General features: G+C 35.9%; 1 protein-coding gene across 5 annotated transcripts in view; it reads left to right on the top strand.

The window, feature by feature from the left end:
• Positions 1 to 19,742, top strand: part of ELOVL6 (ELOVL fatty acid elongase 6) — a 120,511-nt gene that overhangs the window by 78,372 nt on the left and 22,397 nt on the right. For all 5 annotated transcript variants that reach the window (XM_088792439.1, XM_074322494.2, XM_074322508.2 and 2 more), the window contains one exon: positions 385 to 516. In XM_088792439.1, coding sequence (XP_088648565.1) covers positions 385 to 516 — 132 coding nt within the window. The remainder of the gene's footprint in view (positions 1 to 384; positions 517 to 19,742) is intronic.

Below are 19,742 nucleotides of genomic sequence, written 5' to 3'. Positions count from 1 at the left end.
GTCCCAAAATTTGATTCCATGCTACTGATTTGTTGAAGAAATAAGTTTAGTTGTCCTACAGAATGTCCCACAGTTTGGATGTATCCCTTGTATTTCCCATAAACAGGTAGTAAAATCAGATGTTTGATTGGATTCAAGTTCGAAGTTATAGGCAATTGTACTTTCAATGGTCCTGTGTTCTTCCTTAAGGGAGAGTTCAACATGCCATGTTGCCAAGTGGACTAAACCTCGTGAAGGGGGCACATTCCCAAGAAAATATTTTCAGTGCTTACAAAGAAGGGTCTGTTATAAAAGTTGAGAATAATAAACGTAAATTTCTAATGGATAAAAATAAATTGCTGAAATTTTTTTTTCATAAGATTTTGGTTTTTTATTTGTTCATAGGAAGAAATCTTTCCTGTTTTCTGCTCTGTATGCTGCCTTTATCTTTGGTGGTCGGCACCTAATGAACAAACGGGCGAAGTTTGAACTGAGGAAGCCTTTAGTGCTCTGGTCTCTGACTCTCGCAGTCTTCAGGTAGGTTTTTTTTCCCACTTTCCTAGTAAAATCCATCCATTTCATCAGACTTGGCTGATTTTTGGTTATTGAATAAACTGACGATATAAATAAAGCCATGCCTAGAGAGAAAGCCTCCATTGTAACCAAATTTGCCATACTTTCCTCAGTCTTTTATTTTGAGAGCTTTCAGGCCATCTCCTTTCTTGTCCAAATTGCTCATGTAATAATCGAACTTATCCCTTAGGACTAGAAACAGTGCGTCAATTCCCTTGTTTTTGTTGTCTTAATACACGAGTAGATGAAGGTCTAAATGAAAAGCCACACCAGTAAACTGTTGAAGTCTATGATGGAACATAGGGTTTGAATGTGATGGGCATGCTGTTACTAACTAATACTTAATCAAAAAATGGCACTCAGACATATGGCCAGATACTGGATACATGTCTATATCAGTATTATTAGACTAGAGAATGCTTTTGTTCTGCGTCCCCAAAAGCACGCTCTACCCCATTGCTTGAACTGACTCACAAGGATGTATTATGCAGCCAGTTCTTACTCTGTATCTAGTAGAATTCATTATAGAGGCTGTCAGGGACCAGGCCTGGTCTCTCTAGGGGCATCTGCCAGCCAACATTCAGACTCCCTCCTGAAAACATGAAGGAACATTGTGTAATATTTGGTGATCCAGGCAATCACAAGTCTAATTAGCACACAGCTGGTATCCAAACAGGTGCCAGAATTTACCTGTTCTATTGATGTTTTGCTTGTCAAAACCAGCAAGTTTATAGTTAGGCTTGGATGGCAGGAGAAGCAGATGTAGATGTACTACAAAATTTAAAAAAAAAAACACAAAAATTTAATATTTATGAGTGTTCTTTTTTCTTTTTACATTACATATTAACTGTTCTACCACTAAGCAGAAATACATGGTATCATTAAAAGGCTCATTAGTCACTTAAGTCTTAATAACAATGATCAGGAAGAGGGTTTTCACAAACTCTGATGATCCGTAGGTTTCCATTATGTTGGTTCCTGGCATCTAAACACTCATTTGCTTGCTCCTACAGAATATTCTCTATTTCGGTGCAGTTTGTAAGGCACTGTATTTGAAGTACTCATGGTTGCGATCTATCACTAAAGACTTCTTCCATTTCAGTCTGTGTCAGGGCATGATTCTCTAACACAAAGTAGCATTTTCATCTTTATTTACATTTAAGGTTCACAGAGTATGCCTCACTGAAAGGATTTTGATATTTGAGGAAAGAATTCTCTTCATCCTAATGATGCCTTTCAACATTTTACAGAGTTTTCAATATCCCCTGAGCCTTTATCTTTTGTTTCTTTAAAACTTTAACACATATAAACAGAGAAAAGAGTATAAGGACCCCTATGTACCTTTAGCCCTGCTTAAATAATTAATCAACACTGGGTTAATATTCTTTCATCTATATCCCTGCTAAATTCCCCCTTTTCCCCAAATTATTTGGAAATAATACAAGCTGAAATATTTCTGAATGAAATGATACCATTTCTTTAAGTACTAATTTTTAAAAACTGACCGCAGTACCATCTCACCTAAATTATTGATAATTCTTATTAATTCTTAAGTGTTCAAATTTCTCCAGATGTCTCATAAATGATTTTTTTTTTACAATTTATTTTTTAAGAATCTGGATCAAAATAAAATCCACAATTTCCATTGGTTGATTTCTTTTAACTTGGAGGTTTCCACATTCCTCTCCCCACTCCCCACCCACCACTCCCTTTTCCCCAAACTGGATTTTGCTAATTGCATTCTTCGGTCCCCTGTATTCTTTATTAGTTGGTAGTTAGATCTAAAAGTTTGATTATATTCAGGCTTAACATTTGACAAGACTTTCTATAAGTAAAAATTTGCCTTTATCAACTCTTCAGTTATCTTGAAATATATATAGTTAATACAGCAAAGGTATGATAAATGCCTGATTCTTTGGCCATATTTAGCCGTTTCAAAAAATGATTTAATTACCTAGCATGTAAATAATAACCTTTTCTTCTTAGGAATTATTATGAACTCATGGATTTATACTTTATGTGTCAATGATTTGGGGGTGAATTTGGTTTCAGTATATTTTAGTACATTGCTATGATTCTTTTGGATACTAAATTATCCCATCTTTGGCCAGTGGGAATTTCTTCAGGTTGACTCCTGAATCCTTTTCACATGTACTGAGTAGTGTTCATAGCTTGATTCTGGAGTGAGGAGGGGAATGACAAGATGTTTCAGGCCAGCATATTATATATTTTTCATCCAGAATTAGAACCAGCCATTTCTCTAAGGAGTCCTAGTTCCTTTTGGGGAGGGGAGAGAGTATTTAGAAACCACTATGTGAGTATTAGGGGTAGTTGTTGGTGCTAAGTTAGTTCTTATTTCTAGGACTTTTAGAGGCCAAAAATAGAAAATTATTTTATTTTCTAAAGAAATGTATCCAGAGTTGGTACTGATATTTCCAATTTATATTTGTGACCATAGAGTTTTCACTTGATTAACTTCTTATTTCTCCTTCCTCCCATGCCAAAATCCAAGTTACCAATGTCATTCAGTAATTACTCATTTTTATCCTACAATGCATATGCAATAGTCTTTAACAATACTTTATATTTTTTAGGTTCACAAATTCTTGTTTCCTCTTCCATTTCCTTGATTCTGTTAGTTACTTTACTTCATTCCGAGCCATGTTTTGCATAAATTTTAAAAACCAGAACTATATAGAGAAGTCCGAAAATGGACAGTCTATGGTCTTGTAAAAATTAATTATAATATTCTAATCAGGAATTTGGAAAACATTGATAATGGAATTCTATTGTTGTGTTAAGTGAACATAGTTCCATGTTAGGAATAGTATATTGAGGTTCCTCTATGCTTACAGAATTCTGGTGGACAATGCATTGAATGGAAAAGGCTAACTACTTTTTGTATAATGTTGATGTAAATTTTACTCCTAGACACAAAACATCTATATGTTGTTCATGAATAGATTCAAGTATTTGTAAAAATATCTAAAAAGATACTACAAAAAAATATACTCAATTCTTACGTCTATGGAAAGGCAGAGGAAACATGCTTTAATTGAATGCTTACTATTTACTAGAAAATAAAACAAAAAAATTCAGTGCTTCTAGAGCTTGGTTTTAGTGAACTGGCAATTTAGAAATAAAAATGATTTAATTTTTTTCTACAATGTGTTATCTTATTCAAAACAAATGAAGCAAATGTAATAATGTTGACAAATCTCAATTCTGGGTATCAGGTGTTTATTATTTGTGTTTTTCTGCATAAACAATTTTCTAAAATATACAGACATGCATACCTGATCTTATATGCAATTCAAGGGAATCTCAAGTGATAATCGCTATTTCTATTTTGGAATCCAAATATCTTTTGAATGAAGTTGATATAAAGAATCAAAAATAAGCTCTTCTTGCAAACAGATGTTTTGGGGAATATTAATAAGAATTACGCTGTTTTTGTCATACAGGATAACTTCATTATTAAAGGCTGTATTTCTGTAGAAAATTTTGGATGGCTCTTACCTTACTATAATTCACAAATTTTCACATCCATCTGTAAATAGTGTTGACTATAGAAGTTTAGAAATTCTTTGCTCAGGAGATCAGGAGACATTCTTGTATTAGATGGTCTGCATCTACTCTAATTCCCCTCTCTTTGCCACTACAAGATATCATTGATTTGGAAAAAGAAGAAAAGAGAAAGGGAACCAAACTTTTCAGTTAGAGGAATTAGAAATGAGTAAGAGAGGAACGGTAACATTTTTTCTTTTCTTTGAAAGTCACTGAAAAGATGATTTTTTAAATATATTTTGCTGCTTAAGAATAATTTCTTTTCCTCAACTTGTCAAGCTTGCCCATTAGATTTTTAGAGTAGCCAGAGACCCTACTATGACAAATTTCCAGATGCTACACACTGTGTTTACTCATGATCTTAGACAACTAAGATGGAAATTAATTTGGATATTAAATTACTAAACCCTATAAATTAATGTCCAAAATTAAAACCCTATCTTCATACCAGTTTAGTTCAGAAAATGGTAGGATTTGTTTTTGTATAGTTTAGCAAGAATTACCTGTAGAATGTTTTTCTTCTCTCTCTTTACCTTGGGATGTCTACTGAATATGATAGCTGTCTTCATACAGGCCATGTACAATTTAATTTATTGAAAATTGTCATAAGTTTTGATGGAGTAAATAGAATATGATCAACTGAGTTTTCACCAGACCTGCAAGGGATTCATTTCATTTGAGAATAATGTCTCTGGTTTTATTGTTTTGACAGTTTCTCCGCTTTTGCCCATACTTTGTACCCCCTCTCAGATCCAAACCATCACTTTCTGGTGCCAATTAATTTTTACCAATGTGACTGGGATGATGACACAACTCCCTACTTACAACCTATAGCATCCTACTCACCAACGGGCAAGCATTTCCTTGTTTGATAATTCCACGTGGCATTTGGCCTTAGATGGTTGAACATTTTCTTAGGGTGAATACTGAAAAATTCTAGTGTTTTGAATTAGTCAATCCTTTAGAAGAGACGGTTCCTCGGGACAAATAGCATCAAGCCCTTTGAATTACCTGTGATCCCTTTTCCTCAGATACTGCTGAGTCATTAAATCAGGTTGCTGTGACATCTCAGCTGTTACTACAGTTGATTTGTAAAGACTTTCTGTATATTTATAGAACTCCAAATCCTTCTAGATTGGATACAGATAGGAGTTCCAGGGAGCCCTCTTCTAGGTCTCTGATCCAGAACAGGTCAAAGCAGATTGTCTAGTCAGTGCACATTAGAATGAGATAATTACTTTGTGCTGCATATTTATAGATGCCAGTATTACACTTGCTTCAAATTTTCTTACTCCTATCCTAGTAATTCACTCTGGCTTCAATTGTTTTATGCCTTATTTGCACAAAACCAGTTTGACTTCTCTCCTTGTTATGAACCAGCAGTTTTCTCCATTGAAACTCATTTTTATTTCCTGGCCATATTTTTGTAATTTTTGTAATTAGATTTCATCATCAGTTTAAGTATAAAATATATTCAAGATTAATAGAAAAATTCCTCTTTTTCTTTCTTTAGTGGGATTTCTGTGAACAAATGTTGCAGTATAGCACAGTAAATATTCAGAAAAGTATATTTAACAGTGCAGAGCCTCAGATGAATGGTATTTAATCAAATCTACTTGTAATTTTATACACACGCATACTTAGACACACACACATCACTATTTACTATTGGAAGAATTGTTGGCAATTGCCTTATTATTTTAAGGAAACAACTATCGAATAAAATCAACTGAAACTGTTCAGATGAGAAAGATCTGATATTTTAAAAACCCATATTGAAGGAGTAAGTACATCATTGACCTGTAAAATGATGAAACATCAAAAATGACAAATTTCAGAACAACTTAATCAGTTTATACTAAAGCATGTCGTATCTCGTATTTTGTTCTGATTGCCAAAAGTGTTCCATCTTAGTCCACAGAGAACATAGGCGATATTTCCAGTGATATTAATCATATAAAAGAAATGGATATATAAACTATAAATATCATAGGAGAAAAGCTCCTGCTTTATCAATAACAGGTTATACATTTCACATTTTTCAAATGTATCACCAAAACAGCAAAAGCAACAAAGCAAAAGATACCTCTGGAGAGCGTAATGCTGAGAAGTCAAAAAGCAAGCTGCCGAATAATTCTGGGAGTATGATGTCATGAATGAAAAGTTTAATAACACATAAATAATACTACATTTTATTTATTAACATATATGTAGTAAAAGCATAAAAATAATATTTGAAAAGTTCAGGCTAGTGATTATATTGGTTTCTGGGGAGGGAGGGAAAGTGACTGGATCAGAGAAGGTCCAAAGGAGGCTTCTACTCCTTTTGTAAGATTTTATGTCATTACAAAAAAATCAAAGAAGAAAAAGTTAACTGTTTGAGACAAAGAATGGATGGCAGTTTTTTAAACAGTTGAAAGCAAATAATGAATAGACTCAGTTTTTCAAAAGAAAATCTAAGAGTTGTAGTCGTAGTCATTTTGTAAGATTCTGGTGAAATGCTGGCTTACATTAAATAGAGCAAGTTTATATCAAAACACAAACTGTACGCCCTATCTGTCCTCAAACACGCACACACTAATGGTGGATTAATAGTTAGAATTAAGACTGTTTTTTGTTTTCTCTTTTGTGACAATGACCCAGAGTTAAGTGTGTATGTATACCTGAAAGGATAATTTGGGGAACTTGCTTTTTCATCTATTTGTTCATCTCTTGAAGAGGATCGTTGTTAGTCTTTCTATCTTGTACACAGACATATGGTCTGGTAGACATAGACAAATAAATGGAGGTCAGGTATTGCTCATTTAAACATTTGTTAATCATCTTGTTTTATCAAAATGTTTTGTTTTTATGTTTAGTCTACTTAAAAATGTAAAATACAACTTTATCTATATCAATTCTTCATGCCTTCCTTCCTCTCTGGCTTTTGTGTCATTTTATCAAAGAACCTTAATTAAAAGAAATCATTTAATTCTTTGATTCTGATGCCATATTTATAAATTACAAATTCTGTCTCATTGTTTAAACTGAAATTAGTGGATATATAGAACATTATTCCTTTCTGAAGGCAAGGTGTATAAAAGTTTTCTTTGTAGAATCAAATAGATTTTTCTAAAAATTAAATTGCTGGAACATTTGTTTGTTGCTACATAAAACAACTGAGACTAGGAATAACACAACAGCCAGGTGACACGGTTGTTTCAAAGGTCAGGTCACAGAACGATAGCAAAACACATTTTGTTTCCCTTTGTACCAAGAGAAATGTGAAGAATCTACACTGAATGAAAAACTTAGTAAACTATTAAGGCAGAAAGACTAATAAACATTAAAGGCAAAAAAAGTCACTGCCGTAGGAAAAATAATCCCTACATTTACTCGGTACTTCCAGAAGAGGCTTACTTCCTTGACGAGGAACACCATGTTAACATTTCCATAAATGGAAGTGCCAATAGCTAGTCTGAAAGGCAATGGATTTGGTGAGCATTTTGATTTGCATTTGAATCCCTTTCCACCTGAGTGCTGTACAGATACCCTCCACAATTCTGCTCAGTTTGAATATCAGTTCTGTTATTTTGTTCATCTATATATTAACCAACAAGTCACAGCTACAGGGTAAGGAAAACTCTTTTGCTGCTTGCCCCTCCACAAGTCTTGTGTACACAACACATTCGCATCTACCCTTTATGTACTTCTCCCAGCTCCCTGAAAATTTATTCCATCCCCTTGTTTTCAGATGCAACTCAAGTAAAATGCTACTTCAACTGGGACCTTACATCAAAGGGTCCATTGCCAACCCAGAGTATCTCTGATTCTCCCTTCCACACTTCATTACCACGCCAGGAGCATCAATAATAGGTAACAGAGAGGAATATGACAAGGGCTATTTCATTAGGATTGCGTTTGATTTTCAGATGTCTAAAACTGGATCCTTTGCCAGCAGAGGCTCTAGTCTCAAATCACAGTAAAGTGACACTAATTGGATCACTTGGCTCCTTTTTGAAAACCAAGAGCAATAATAAAGATAAGAAATGGCAATTCTCCATCCTTTAAAAATGAGACAGAGCTTATAAACTGAGATCCATACATCCTGGTTTGCTCTGGACGGACAATCTTGGTTTTATGCCCATTGTCTTGGTATAATTATCAGTGGCTCCCCTTTCACTCTAAAAAATGTCCCAGTTTGAATGATAAATGAAATGGTTAGTCTACTTATAACTCACTGAGAAACTCACTCAAAAAAAAGAACAAAAAAAGGACAAATATCCAAATCATTTACCAACATACCCCTAACAAATCTTTGTTTTCAGTATTGACTTCTCGTCTGAAACTTGCTTTCCTGTCTATAACATTTACAAACATTTGACATAGCATCACTCAAATTTAAAATAGGTTACCTTTTTGGTAACCCTTCAAAATTTCTCAAAAATTATCGCTGGTTTCCTAGTGAACATCTTGAAATCATTCAAAATGAACAAATAACTTTTTCAACCTATAAACAAATTGTATAGTCCTCCTTAAACATCTTGAGTAGCTGTCTACTCCATTTCCATGCTGGACACTCCAGTCACGGGCTTCATCATTTCACATCTTAAGTATTACAACCACCAATTATTGTCTCTCAAATGTTTTCTCTATCCAAGCTCTACATCCATATTATTTCCCTGTTTAAACCTTAATTGAAACTCCTTTGCCTGTAAGTTAAAACTTCAATCTATCCATAAAACATTGCAATCATTCCTTGACCGACCTTTCAAATCCAGCTACCATATATCTGGTCATGGCCTGCAAAACACACATACTTTGTCCATCCTCATTTCATGTCTTTGAGCACACTATATCTCCTTCTTGTTCTCTTTTCTTCCTTTTTTTTTTTTTTTTTAAAATTTTAGCCATCGCTTAGACTTAACTTAGAATGCCTTCTCCATAAAGGCTTCTCTGATCATTTCAGCTCACATCTCAATTTCTCCCAAACTTTTTGCTATCTTGCCAGTTAACCAGACTATATACTGCTTTACCCATGTACCTGCTGGTAGAACTATACGAGTTCCTTGAGGCAGAATCGTGTCTGGCTGTTTCTGAAACACATGGGCATATATAGTTCCTGAATTAATGAATAAAAATCTCACACTTGGCCACTTCTCCAGTCATGAGTAATTGGCATTTTCGGTCATTTCACTTGTTCACCCTTTATATTTCTTGTATCAACTGCCTCAGACATATCCCAGTACAGGCTTCATTTGGTATCTGCCGGCTTTACCTGTGGCAGTACAGACCTGCTTCAAGAAATCTGGGGTTGATGTCATGTAATTAATTGCAGGAGCCTTCCAGAGGCCTGCAAAGCCCTCCACAGTCTGGCCTTTGTCACTCTGACTTCTCTTGCTCTACTCTTCATTCCTCTCTCAGGTCAGAGTGGTGGCCTTGCTGTTCCTTAACACCTAGTAGGGCTGCTCCCCCAGCTCTCACACTTGTTGCTCCCTCTGCCCAGAACATTCCTTGCCCAGATATTCTGAAGGTTTGTGGGTTCCTCACCTCCTTAAGACCTTTGCTCAGATTTCACCTCAGTGAGGCCTCCCAGGGGCCCTTGTGTAAATCACAATAATCCCCACCCACATTCCTATCTGCCTTTGCCTGACTTGTTTTTCTCCTTGGCACTTAAACCACTCTGTGTATTACTGATCTCGCTCATCCTCTCCTACTTGACTGAGCGCCACAGGCGCAGGGATTTTTGTCTGATTTTCTGCCCTGTCTTTAGTGTCCAGGTAGGTACTTAATAAATATATATCCTTTAAAAATGAAATAGGGAAAGGAGGACAGGAGGCTTGTAGACAGTTATTAGTAACTCTCCGTTTTTGGAAAGTCTTCCTTTCCAAAGGGGAAATAGGAAAAATGTTTCTACTTTTTCCTTGAATCCAGGAAATGCCTGGGTTTTTCAGGTAGTCCCAAGAAAATAATAATAATAATGAGTTAATTAAATGCATGATATTTTTCTTTTTTCTTTTCTTTAAAATAAAAATTGGCCATTAAAAGAGAATTCCAAGCTGCTGTAAAAGGGGCTTACTGAGGAGAAGCAAGAAAAAAAACCAGATACACCCTGCTGTGCAGGGGGCACTTTGAGCTCTGGCCCGTGTGGTCACGCTCCTCCCCACCCCCACCCCCAATCGATGGGCACTCACCTGCAAGTCACTCTGCTGCTCCAGACTTGCCTGATTTATCTATTTCTTTCCAAATTAAGAAAAGAAAACCACTCACAGTGTAATGATCTAGAACAAATAGGACACATGTTTAGAGTTTGTGGCAGTTATAAAAGTGATAAGTTTAGAGAGAGCCGAGACCACCACCAATACGATATATGAAAAGAGCTGCAAGTTAATGTAAGTGCAGACAAGGAATGGCCTCTCTTCCTCCCAGAACTACAGGGCACTTGACAACCTTTACTTATCTGCAATTGAAAATGCTATATACTAGTTAATTTTTTTTATTAAATAATTTCTTTTTCTAGCTTTTAAGGTGAGAATTCTCTGAAAAACACACACACAAAACCTTTAATCTCACTGTCACAGATATTTATTGTTAGTATTGTGGTGCATGCCCTTTCAATAATTTAATGTTAAGCTTGAGAGTCTTTCATCATAATTTTAGTTCTCTGTAATCTAATATATTTCAGTTTGGACAAAAGTATGACTTCAGTAATAATACTGGGGGTGCCAAAAAATGTATACAGATGACTTGTATTATCTTTCGTTATTGGTATATATTGAGTATTACAATTTTAATACTGTTTTTTCCTTTCTTAAAATGTGTAATATTTTTTGGCACCGTCTGTATGTGTGTATTACAGGTGCTATAACAACTTGAAACAGCTGCCATGTAAGACGCTTTAAATCATTTTACCAAAATGAATTAGTATTTAAATAGCTGGAATACTATAGCTTTTCTAAACCTTGTGTGAGCAATAACATGAACATTCACGAAGAGCTTACACAGTTGTTTAATAACCCCTGAAGTATAATAACCCCTGAAGCAGTTGTTAAAGATTATTTTGAGTAAGACTGAGTTAAGGATTACTATACTTACAAACTTCTTGTGTTACCTCACAAATCCGTAAATGACCCTTTGTGTTTAGCAGGATTAAAATATAATAATTAACAAAACAAAAAATTATGAGATTTTGAACAACAAATTGAATCCTTAAAAAATCTTCAGACATAACTTTTTATGAAATTGCCTAATTGCATAATCTGGAATGCATCAGATGAGGCTGACATCCCTTATTAACTTGAGGTAACCACAATTGTAGATTAGCTGAAGTAAACAAAAATGAGTAACATGGAAAAGTACTAGAAGTTTATTCATGAGAGGCCTGTTAGCGAGCAGAGAATAACTGACACATTGAGAGATGGGGTCCATGTGTCCTCAGTGCAGGGACGTGAGTGGAGGACTGTAGAAAAAACAGGAGATCCTGGTTCGGTAAAGAAGCATTGGTCACTCTTCCTAGGGTAACACACTGCTGTTAGAAAAATAAAAATCCTTTTAAGTATGATACCTTTCCCACATGAAACAGTGATTGCAGGCGTCGTCTGACCTCATGCTTGGAAGTATTAGCAGTTCTTTCATGAAAGCTGTCATTTTTTATTCTCTATATTTCAACCAAGAACTCCAAATAGTAACTGCTCATCTGTTTTTGATGATGCTGTGGGATTCACAGGTTGCCAAGATCCCACTTGATTTTTTGCATGTGAAACAGGGGGCCCAGTTTTCTCCCCCATAATCAGCAATTCTTTAGCTAGTGCTATCAGTAGATGGTTTTAATTGGTAGCTAGCTCTCTTTGGAGATCATTTCCTACCATTTGTTTCAAAAAATTTACAAGTGAAAGCTGGTGGGGGCTGTTTGATCTTTTCTTATCATCACTTATGACTAAATTGTCATGCTTGCTGGAGGCAATCTTCTCTGTATTCATTGTTATCCATGATATTTCTTACAGTTTTCTGAGCCCTGGGATTTACAATCAAATCTATATAATTAAAATGATTGATTTGTGGCATAATAATTCCTTGCTCACACACTGCATTTTCGTAACCACACATTTTCTTTTATTCCTTTCATTTCATTACTAATGGTGGAGGGGTGGCTTTTAGTGGGTGTTTTTGTTCTGAGAAGTGAATGAGCATCATCAACTTAGAAGTGAATATACAGGGGGATTAAAATAGCCAGGAGAGATTATTCATTAATTCTAGGTATTTGTGTTAACCCAGAACTGGAGCAGGAATCATCAATGTAGTTCAGTAGAATTGCCTATGATTTGAAGACATTTATGAATCATTAGCTATTCAGAGTTGTCCTATACAGGATGCAGGGCTGTGGGTTTTCCGAAAGGGTTTAACTTTAAATTGGAGTTTATACTAGCTTGATGCAATAATAATAATAATAATAATAATAATCCAGGGCTAGGGTGCAGAGCTCAGGACAGAAGAGCTGAAAAGAAAAATCTAATTTCTGCCTTTACAAAGAACATAGGTAAAGCTCTAGAAATTTTTCAATCTTGGACAGCCCAGCACGGAAGAGTTCATCTTAACTTGTTATACTGGTTTTTGCCGACTTGTTCATTTTTGCTGAGACCAAAACCATCTTTCCTCACACCTACGAGTGAAGGTATCACACTTAAGTGTTGTCTAATCTGCTGATTGACACCTCCAGGCTATATGTGAACTTTTCTGTGCTCCTAAGGATTTATACTTCAATTCATAGAGTAGAACTAGGTTAAAGTTTGAAGTCATTGAAAGTAAGGCAAACACACATTTACCTACCTTGTCTGTGTCCTTCCATCGTTGCCTGACCTGTGAATGAATATTTGATTAATCTTTCTGCCATCCCTTTACAATACATTCCATATTTCTGCCTTCACATTTACACAAATGAGCTAAGATGACAAGTGGAATTGGATCTGATGTTAGTTCTAAAGAACAAAAGTCAAATTTTCTTTGGCGTTTCAAGAAGGACCGCCCTCTGTGGCCCTGTGAGGGAGAAACTGTGTCACACTTTTTCTCCTGTATCTCCTGCTATAGCACAAAACATGATTCACAATTACATCTCAAATCAATAAATGATGGGTATGGATAATGACTAGAGACATAATATATCTTACAAGCAATATATGGTATCCTTTTATGCAGGATGCTATTGCCAATGGGTACCCATTGCATCTTTTTAAGAGATATGGTTGGCAGAAATATGAATAGAGGCACTTGTACTTCTATTCCTATTGTACAGAAGGTTCCCATGTAGATAAATGATAAACCTTGTTACTCAGAAGGAGCCCACAGAGAAAATGTCACCCTGCTCCATATGCAGTCTAAATCCCTACCCCAACCACATAAGCTTTAAGCAATGTTACAGGGAATTCAGGGAAAGAGTTTTGAGAGAATTTTGGACTTTGCCCTTACAACATTATCACTAATAATAGATAGCATTCATTGGTCATTTAGTAGGTGCCTGGCACTGTACTAAACTCATATGTTGTATTATCTAACTTTCCCAACTGCTTCGACATATATACTCTCTCATTTTACAAATGAGAAAACCAAGGCTCAGAGAGGTTTCAGTAATTTGCCCACAGTCAAATCTAGGCAATAAACCCTAAAACCTGTTCTGTTATACAAAGAAAATTACTCCAACACAGGAACCCACTGCAGAACTATGTGCCCTCTGGGTACTTAAGCTACTGTCCTCGTCCTCATCGTGGCTGTCATCCTCCTCCTCATCTTCATCACCATCAGGATGGCCGTGCTCATCATGCAGCCCTGAGGTCTTTGTGTGGCAGGACTACATTTCTAACAGTCACTTGCTGTCTTGATGCAACAATGACACTTTTAGAACAACAGACAGCTTTGACTAGGAGAAAAGGTGGGCCCGTCTAATCAAAAGTTCTCATTGGGCAAGAACCTCACATAATCCACAGATAATCTTAGGAGCTAATTTCCTGATTCTCTGCCTGCATCTCAAGGGGGGGTGGGAAGGGGCATAAGATATATTTGGAATGAATTTCAATTACTAGGAAATTCAGAAATGTAACATTGATCCATTTCTGCGCCTGCCAGTGGAAATGGATACCAGGTTTGTAAGCCATCTTGTATAGTTATATTAATACAGCCAAATGCATGTTTTCATACACCGCTATCTCCACATTTCATGAAGACTGAACTTCTATTTTAGTATTAACTTTTCCTGTTTATATATTTTATCCTAAATTATATAGTTATCACTTGAAATAGTTATCAAAGTAGCATTTGTTAGAAGGGGGAACAATCGAATAACCCACTTAAAAAAAGACATTTTTTTTTAGAGGAAAAAGAAATCTGTTGCAAAAATTCTGGCTAAGTTATTAGGTTGGTGCAAAAGTAATTGCTGTTTAAAAGATTAAAAATAATTGTGAAAAAACACGCAATTACTTTTGCACAAAGCTAATAAATTGTAGAGTCTCTACATTGAAACAACGCACCCAAGTAAACATACCCAAGTAATTCCTATGGTTTCAGTTGCTCGTGTTGTACCCAGCATTTTGATAGAAAGTAATATCCATTCTCATTTTGACTCCCATACAACATACTAGCCACAACAGCCTGATGTTGGTTGCCTTTGGTGAAAACAAACTGCAAACAGTTTCACTGAAACCTTTCAGTAGCAATGACCGAAAGGCCTGGAAGCTTCTGAACCATTACCCTTCGGTTCTTAAACACTTCTAGGCAAAACCCTGTGAGATAGATGTTCTAAGTCCTAAATAGATTTGTAATTTAAAATAGTCTTCAAAAAAAAAACCCACAATAAAACCATGTATGTGTAGCCTTTATTCAAAAAGGCTGGAATGTGATCAAAGAAAGGGAAGACAGACCCTAATGATTAATTGTTAAGGACAAAATGATCAATCTTTTAACCAAACAAACCTACCAGAAATCACTTTGATGAAAAGTGTCTAGTACTGAACACCAACCAGAAAATAGGACCTCTTTTTAAAAAATTAACTCCTCCTTTATACCTCCATAAGTTTTAAATTGTTTCTTGATACAGTTTAAGTAGCTATACAAACAATGGAGGGGTGAGTTTCTCTGCTGTGACATTAATGACAGGTGCATACTACGAGGCTCATTCAAGTATTTTTGCAGAATGAGGAGGAGTGTCAGAGACAGCTGGGCTTGCAAACCTTCTGGAAGTCTTTTATTGTTTCCTGTATTGGATCAAGTCCAAAGTGAGAATAATTACCCCTTAGGACTGCCAAGTTTTTAGGTTCTTCAGATAACCCTGGTATTATAGTAGGAAAAAAATGTGAGCCAAGGTACAAAAAGAGTAACTGAATTTTATTAAAAAATATTACTAAGGGAGCAGTTTTCTTAGAAGTGGTTTGTTTGCTTTGACCAATAGAAGGCAAAGTAGAGAATCATCTGGCCAAAACCACAGAAAATAAAGAAGAAAGAAAATTTCAAAAATTACTAAAAGTGAACAGCTTCCCTCTGTTGAAAATAGAGAAGACATTGATAGGTTTTGCTCTAAATTTCCAAAGCTAATAACCAATTTAGATGGTGTATCATTCTCTAACAGACTTGTGAAGAAAACTATTAATCAAGGAGGTCACATTTTTTGAGATGGATGAATTCCTTAAATATTTCAAAATGCTCAAGTATTTCAGGATTTTCATAATTCAAAATCAGTTTTCCCATAGGAATAATTTTAAATACAACTAATAAATCCATACCTAATAGTAACTTTTCATCGTGTATAACTTTTGTTCCTTCTTTTGAAAAGTCTTGGTTTCTGATACGTCTCTCTGTTCTACCACTACTAGTGTTCCCACTTAATAAATACTTGAATGGCATGGTTACAATTTACCAACAGTGATTGTGAAAGTAACAGCCCCGTAGTAACCAAAATCACCCTTTGGACTTCTGAGGCACCTAAATAACAGAGTGATTCAGAAAATAGTGACCAGGAATGTGGGTATGTCTATCCCCCACTAATGTACCACTCTCATGTGGCGGTATTATAAATGTTAAATCAGTTGGGCCACCAGCTTTGAAATTATGTGATTCTTGAGTATAGTTTAAATGTAGAGATTTATATTCCTTCAAATTTTACATTATTAGGCACATCCTTATTTATATATTGATATTTCAAAATGTCATGATCTAAACCCATATAAAATGCAACTATGTCCCATTTTGCAAATGAAGGAACTGATGCTTAGAATAAGAAATTTATCCGTGGACACACAGCTTATACGTGACAGGATTGGGTTTATCCCATGCTCTTTGCTCAAAGCTATGCGGCTTATATAACTGGTAAGGTCAAAATGAAAGGTGCTAACTCCAGAAAAACGTGGTGAGTGGCTTACATAAGAGTGGAAGATGATCTTATGAGCCAGGGAGGGAGAAACTCTGCTGAGTTTCTCAAACTGTAACCTGTGGACCATATGTGTCAGAACATCTGGAATCTCTATTAAAAATTCCATTTCTGGATCTTCCCCCAATGCTGCTAATTTTAAATTAGCGCCTCTGGTGGTGGAGCCTAGAAATCTCCATCTTTATGCAACCTCCATGGTTTACTGTAATTAAAATTTCTGTAATTTCAGAGCGTTTGTATGCCCTTAGACACCACCCTCTCCCCCATCCCCAAATCCAGGCGCCCCCCCCCCCCACTGACAATCCCTATTGAACAACTGAAGACTTTCAGGAGGTTTTCAGTTGCTGAGCTGTTCTACAGAGGTATCAGACTGTGACGCTGGCCAAATATGACATTCTTGATCCTTACTCATGCATTTCTTATTGTGTCTCTGACCTTTCTACAGCCATTTTCTCCAGCACATGGATTATTAACTGGGTGTTTGCACCTGAGATAACAGCAGTGTTCTGGTAACCTTTCACTCCACAGCATAGAGGGCTTCAATAGCTCAATCAGCTTCCTGGTCAATTGCCTTCTTGGTTGGCCTGATGCCATCTCCACAAAGATGGGAGAGGAAAGTAAGCCCCCAAACAGCAACTAATACCTGCTATGACCTCCTATGAGGGAAGTGTCTCCACAATTCTGGCTTCTTCCACCCCACATCCCTCAACATATGCATATGATTGATTTGCCAAATCTCTTGAGTCCCTCTTCCGTATCAGTCTGCATTTTCCTTCTTACATATGCCAGCTTGTCTTGCCTCAAACTCAACATGATCTGAAACAGTTCTATGAAAAATGTTCTTAGGCAGTTTTTTAGTTCAGTAATTCCACTGCTGGGAATCTATTCCAAGGAAATAACTCCAAACAAGGAGAGACTTCATGGATAATGATGTTTATGGCAGCTTATTTACACCTAAAAGAAACTAAAAGCAATCTAGAGAGAAGTATAAAAAGAGGGGAGTAGAAAATTAAAGTGTAAGCTATCAATGAAACATTATGCAGATATTAAATGGGGGGTGGGTCGTGAAGACTATGAAGTAACATGGACAAATTGCTAATGAAAAGTAAAAAATGTACCTATGGAAGCTGTACTACTTAGTATTTAGGTACTCTAACCTCATCTATGAATAGAAAATTAGAAAGACTGGAAGATTATAAGAATTATACTAGTTGTACTATGTTGATAGGATTATGACTGATTTTTCCTATTTCCTGAATTTTCCAAGTATATATGCTTTTATTAAATTGTGTTTTGTTTTTGTTTTTATAAAGCTCATCAAACTCCCCAATCAGGATGGCCTGTTTACCTCCTATTCACCAGGCTCAATACATGGAGTAACCTTTGACTTCACCTTCATCTACTCAGGTCGGCTCTTTAAGTCCTTTGTTAAAGGTTCTGGAATACCCACGATGAGCACTCTCTTTACTTCTCTTATGGACCTTATAACAATGTCCTCATAACTCGTTCCGCACCGATGCCCAGTTCCACCTCCTCTTATCTAACCTCCCAAAGTTCAAATGTCCTATGTCTTAGAGCTCAGTTGGGTGTTCCCATCTCTCTATTTACATTCTTAAACCCTAAGTGATCTCATACCCTTAAGCCATGTTTAAATATCAGATGGTTCTCCAATTGAAGTTTTCAGCCCTGATCTCTTCCCTAAACTCCAAATGTCCCTTTATCCAAGAGCTACTGATAAGCATCTCATATATAATATATCTAAACAGAACTCTGGGTTTCCTCTCTACGCACTCCCCACTATGACTTAATTAATTACCACACAAATAAATTAATAAGTCAGTTCCCCTCAATCTCAGTACTTGGTATCATTACCCAACTTGTTGATCAGGCCAAAAATCTTAGTCTTCTTCCTTCCCCTTTGGCACCTCCATACAGTGAGTGTTCCAGGATGTCTAATCAGCTGTGCTGCCCAAATACACACCTGTCTATTCTTTCTGTTCATGTCCATTTTCTGTTTATGTATCAGCCACAATCACCTCTCATTTGGAAATGAAAGACATAAAATATCCTTCTAAATATTCTTCCTGGTGGATTTCTTACAAAATATCGTAATAAATTATCATTATTCAATATTAATAATTGTACATTAACCATAATTATTATTAACTGTTAATATTATTCATTATTATACTGTATCTTATTATATGATAGTCCATTCTTCACACAGCAGCCTGAGTTATCATTAAAACCATAAATCCCACATCACTCCCCTGCTTAAAATTCACCAATGCCTATGCAGTGCAGTTAAAATAAATTTATGATTTATTATTATTAATTAATAATATTACTATCACGATAGTATATAAAATCCTCAAAGGCTGTATAAGATCTAGTCCCTGCCCACCGTTGAACTGCATTGCATTCCACTCCAGCCCCTGTCACTGCCAACCCCTCTGCCTTGGATCTCACACATGCTCAGCTCATTCCTGCTGTGCAGTTGTCTATCCCTCTACCTGGTATGTTCTCCAGGTCTCGTCTGGAGTGGCTCTTTCTCATCAGCTCACATGTCACCTCTTCTGAGAGGCCTTCTCTAACCTCAGCAGATCTTCCTGTCCCATATGTCTCTCTCTGAAAATTTTAAGCCATTTATTATGTATTTGTTCCTCTCCCCACTAGAATATTGGCTCCATGACAATAGATTCCTTGTCTTTTCCTCTTTTTTTAAATCTCTTGAACGTAAAAAAACAAAAACAACTTTTACCTAAAAACAACTTAGCACTTAGTGGACATAGAATATTTTTTTGTAAACATTTTTGCAGTATATAATCTATACAGGAAAAATTCACCAGTTCTAAGTGTAGAGCTCAATGATTTTTTTTTTTAAACAAAGTGAACTCAGTCATGTAATTCCCACCCAGATCAAGAAACAGAACATCACCAACACCTCAGAAGCTTCTCTCTTTGCTCCCTCCCAATTATTATCTCCCCAAAAGTAACTACTACTCTGACTTACGTCATCAGATTAATATTCCCTGTACTTGAACTTCATATGAACAGAATTGTACAATATATACTGCTGTGTGTCTCTAGATTCTTTCATTCAGCATTATATTTGTGAGAACCATCCATGTTTTTGTATGTAGTAGTAGTTCCTTTGTTCTCATTACTGTGTAGTACTTCATTTATACATTCTATTTCACTCTATTCTAGGTAGACATTTGGGTTGTTTCTACTT

This window comes from Rhinolophus sinicus, chromosome 1 (assembly GCF_057876585.1).
Source record: "Rhinolophus sinicus isolate RSI-liver-muscle chromosome 1, RSI-T2T, whole genome shotgun sequence".
In the NCBI taxonomy this organism is placed as follows: domain Eukaryota; kingdom Metazoa; phylum Chordata; class Mammalia; order Chiroptera; family Rhinolophidae; genus Rhinolophus; species Rhinolophus sinicus.
Note: the sequence above shows the minus strand (reverse complement) of the source record. Positions and strands in the feature narration are given on the sequence as shown.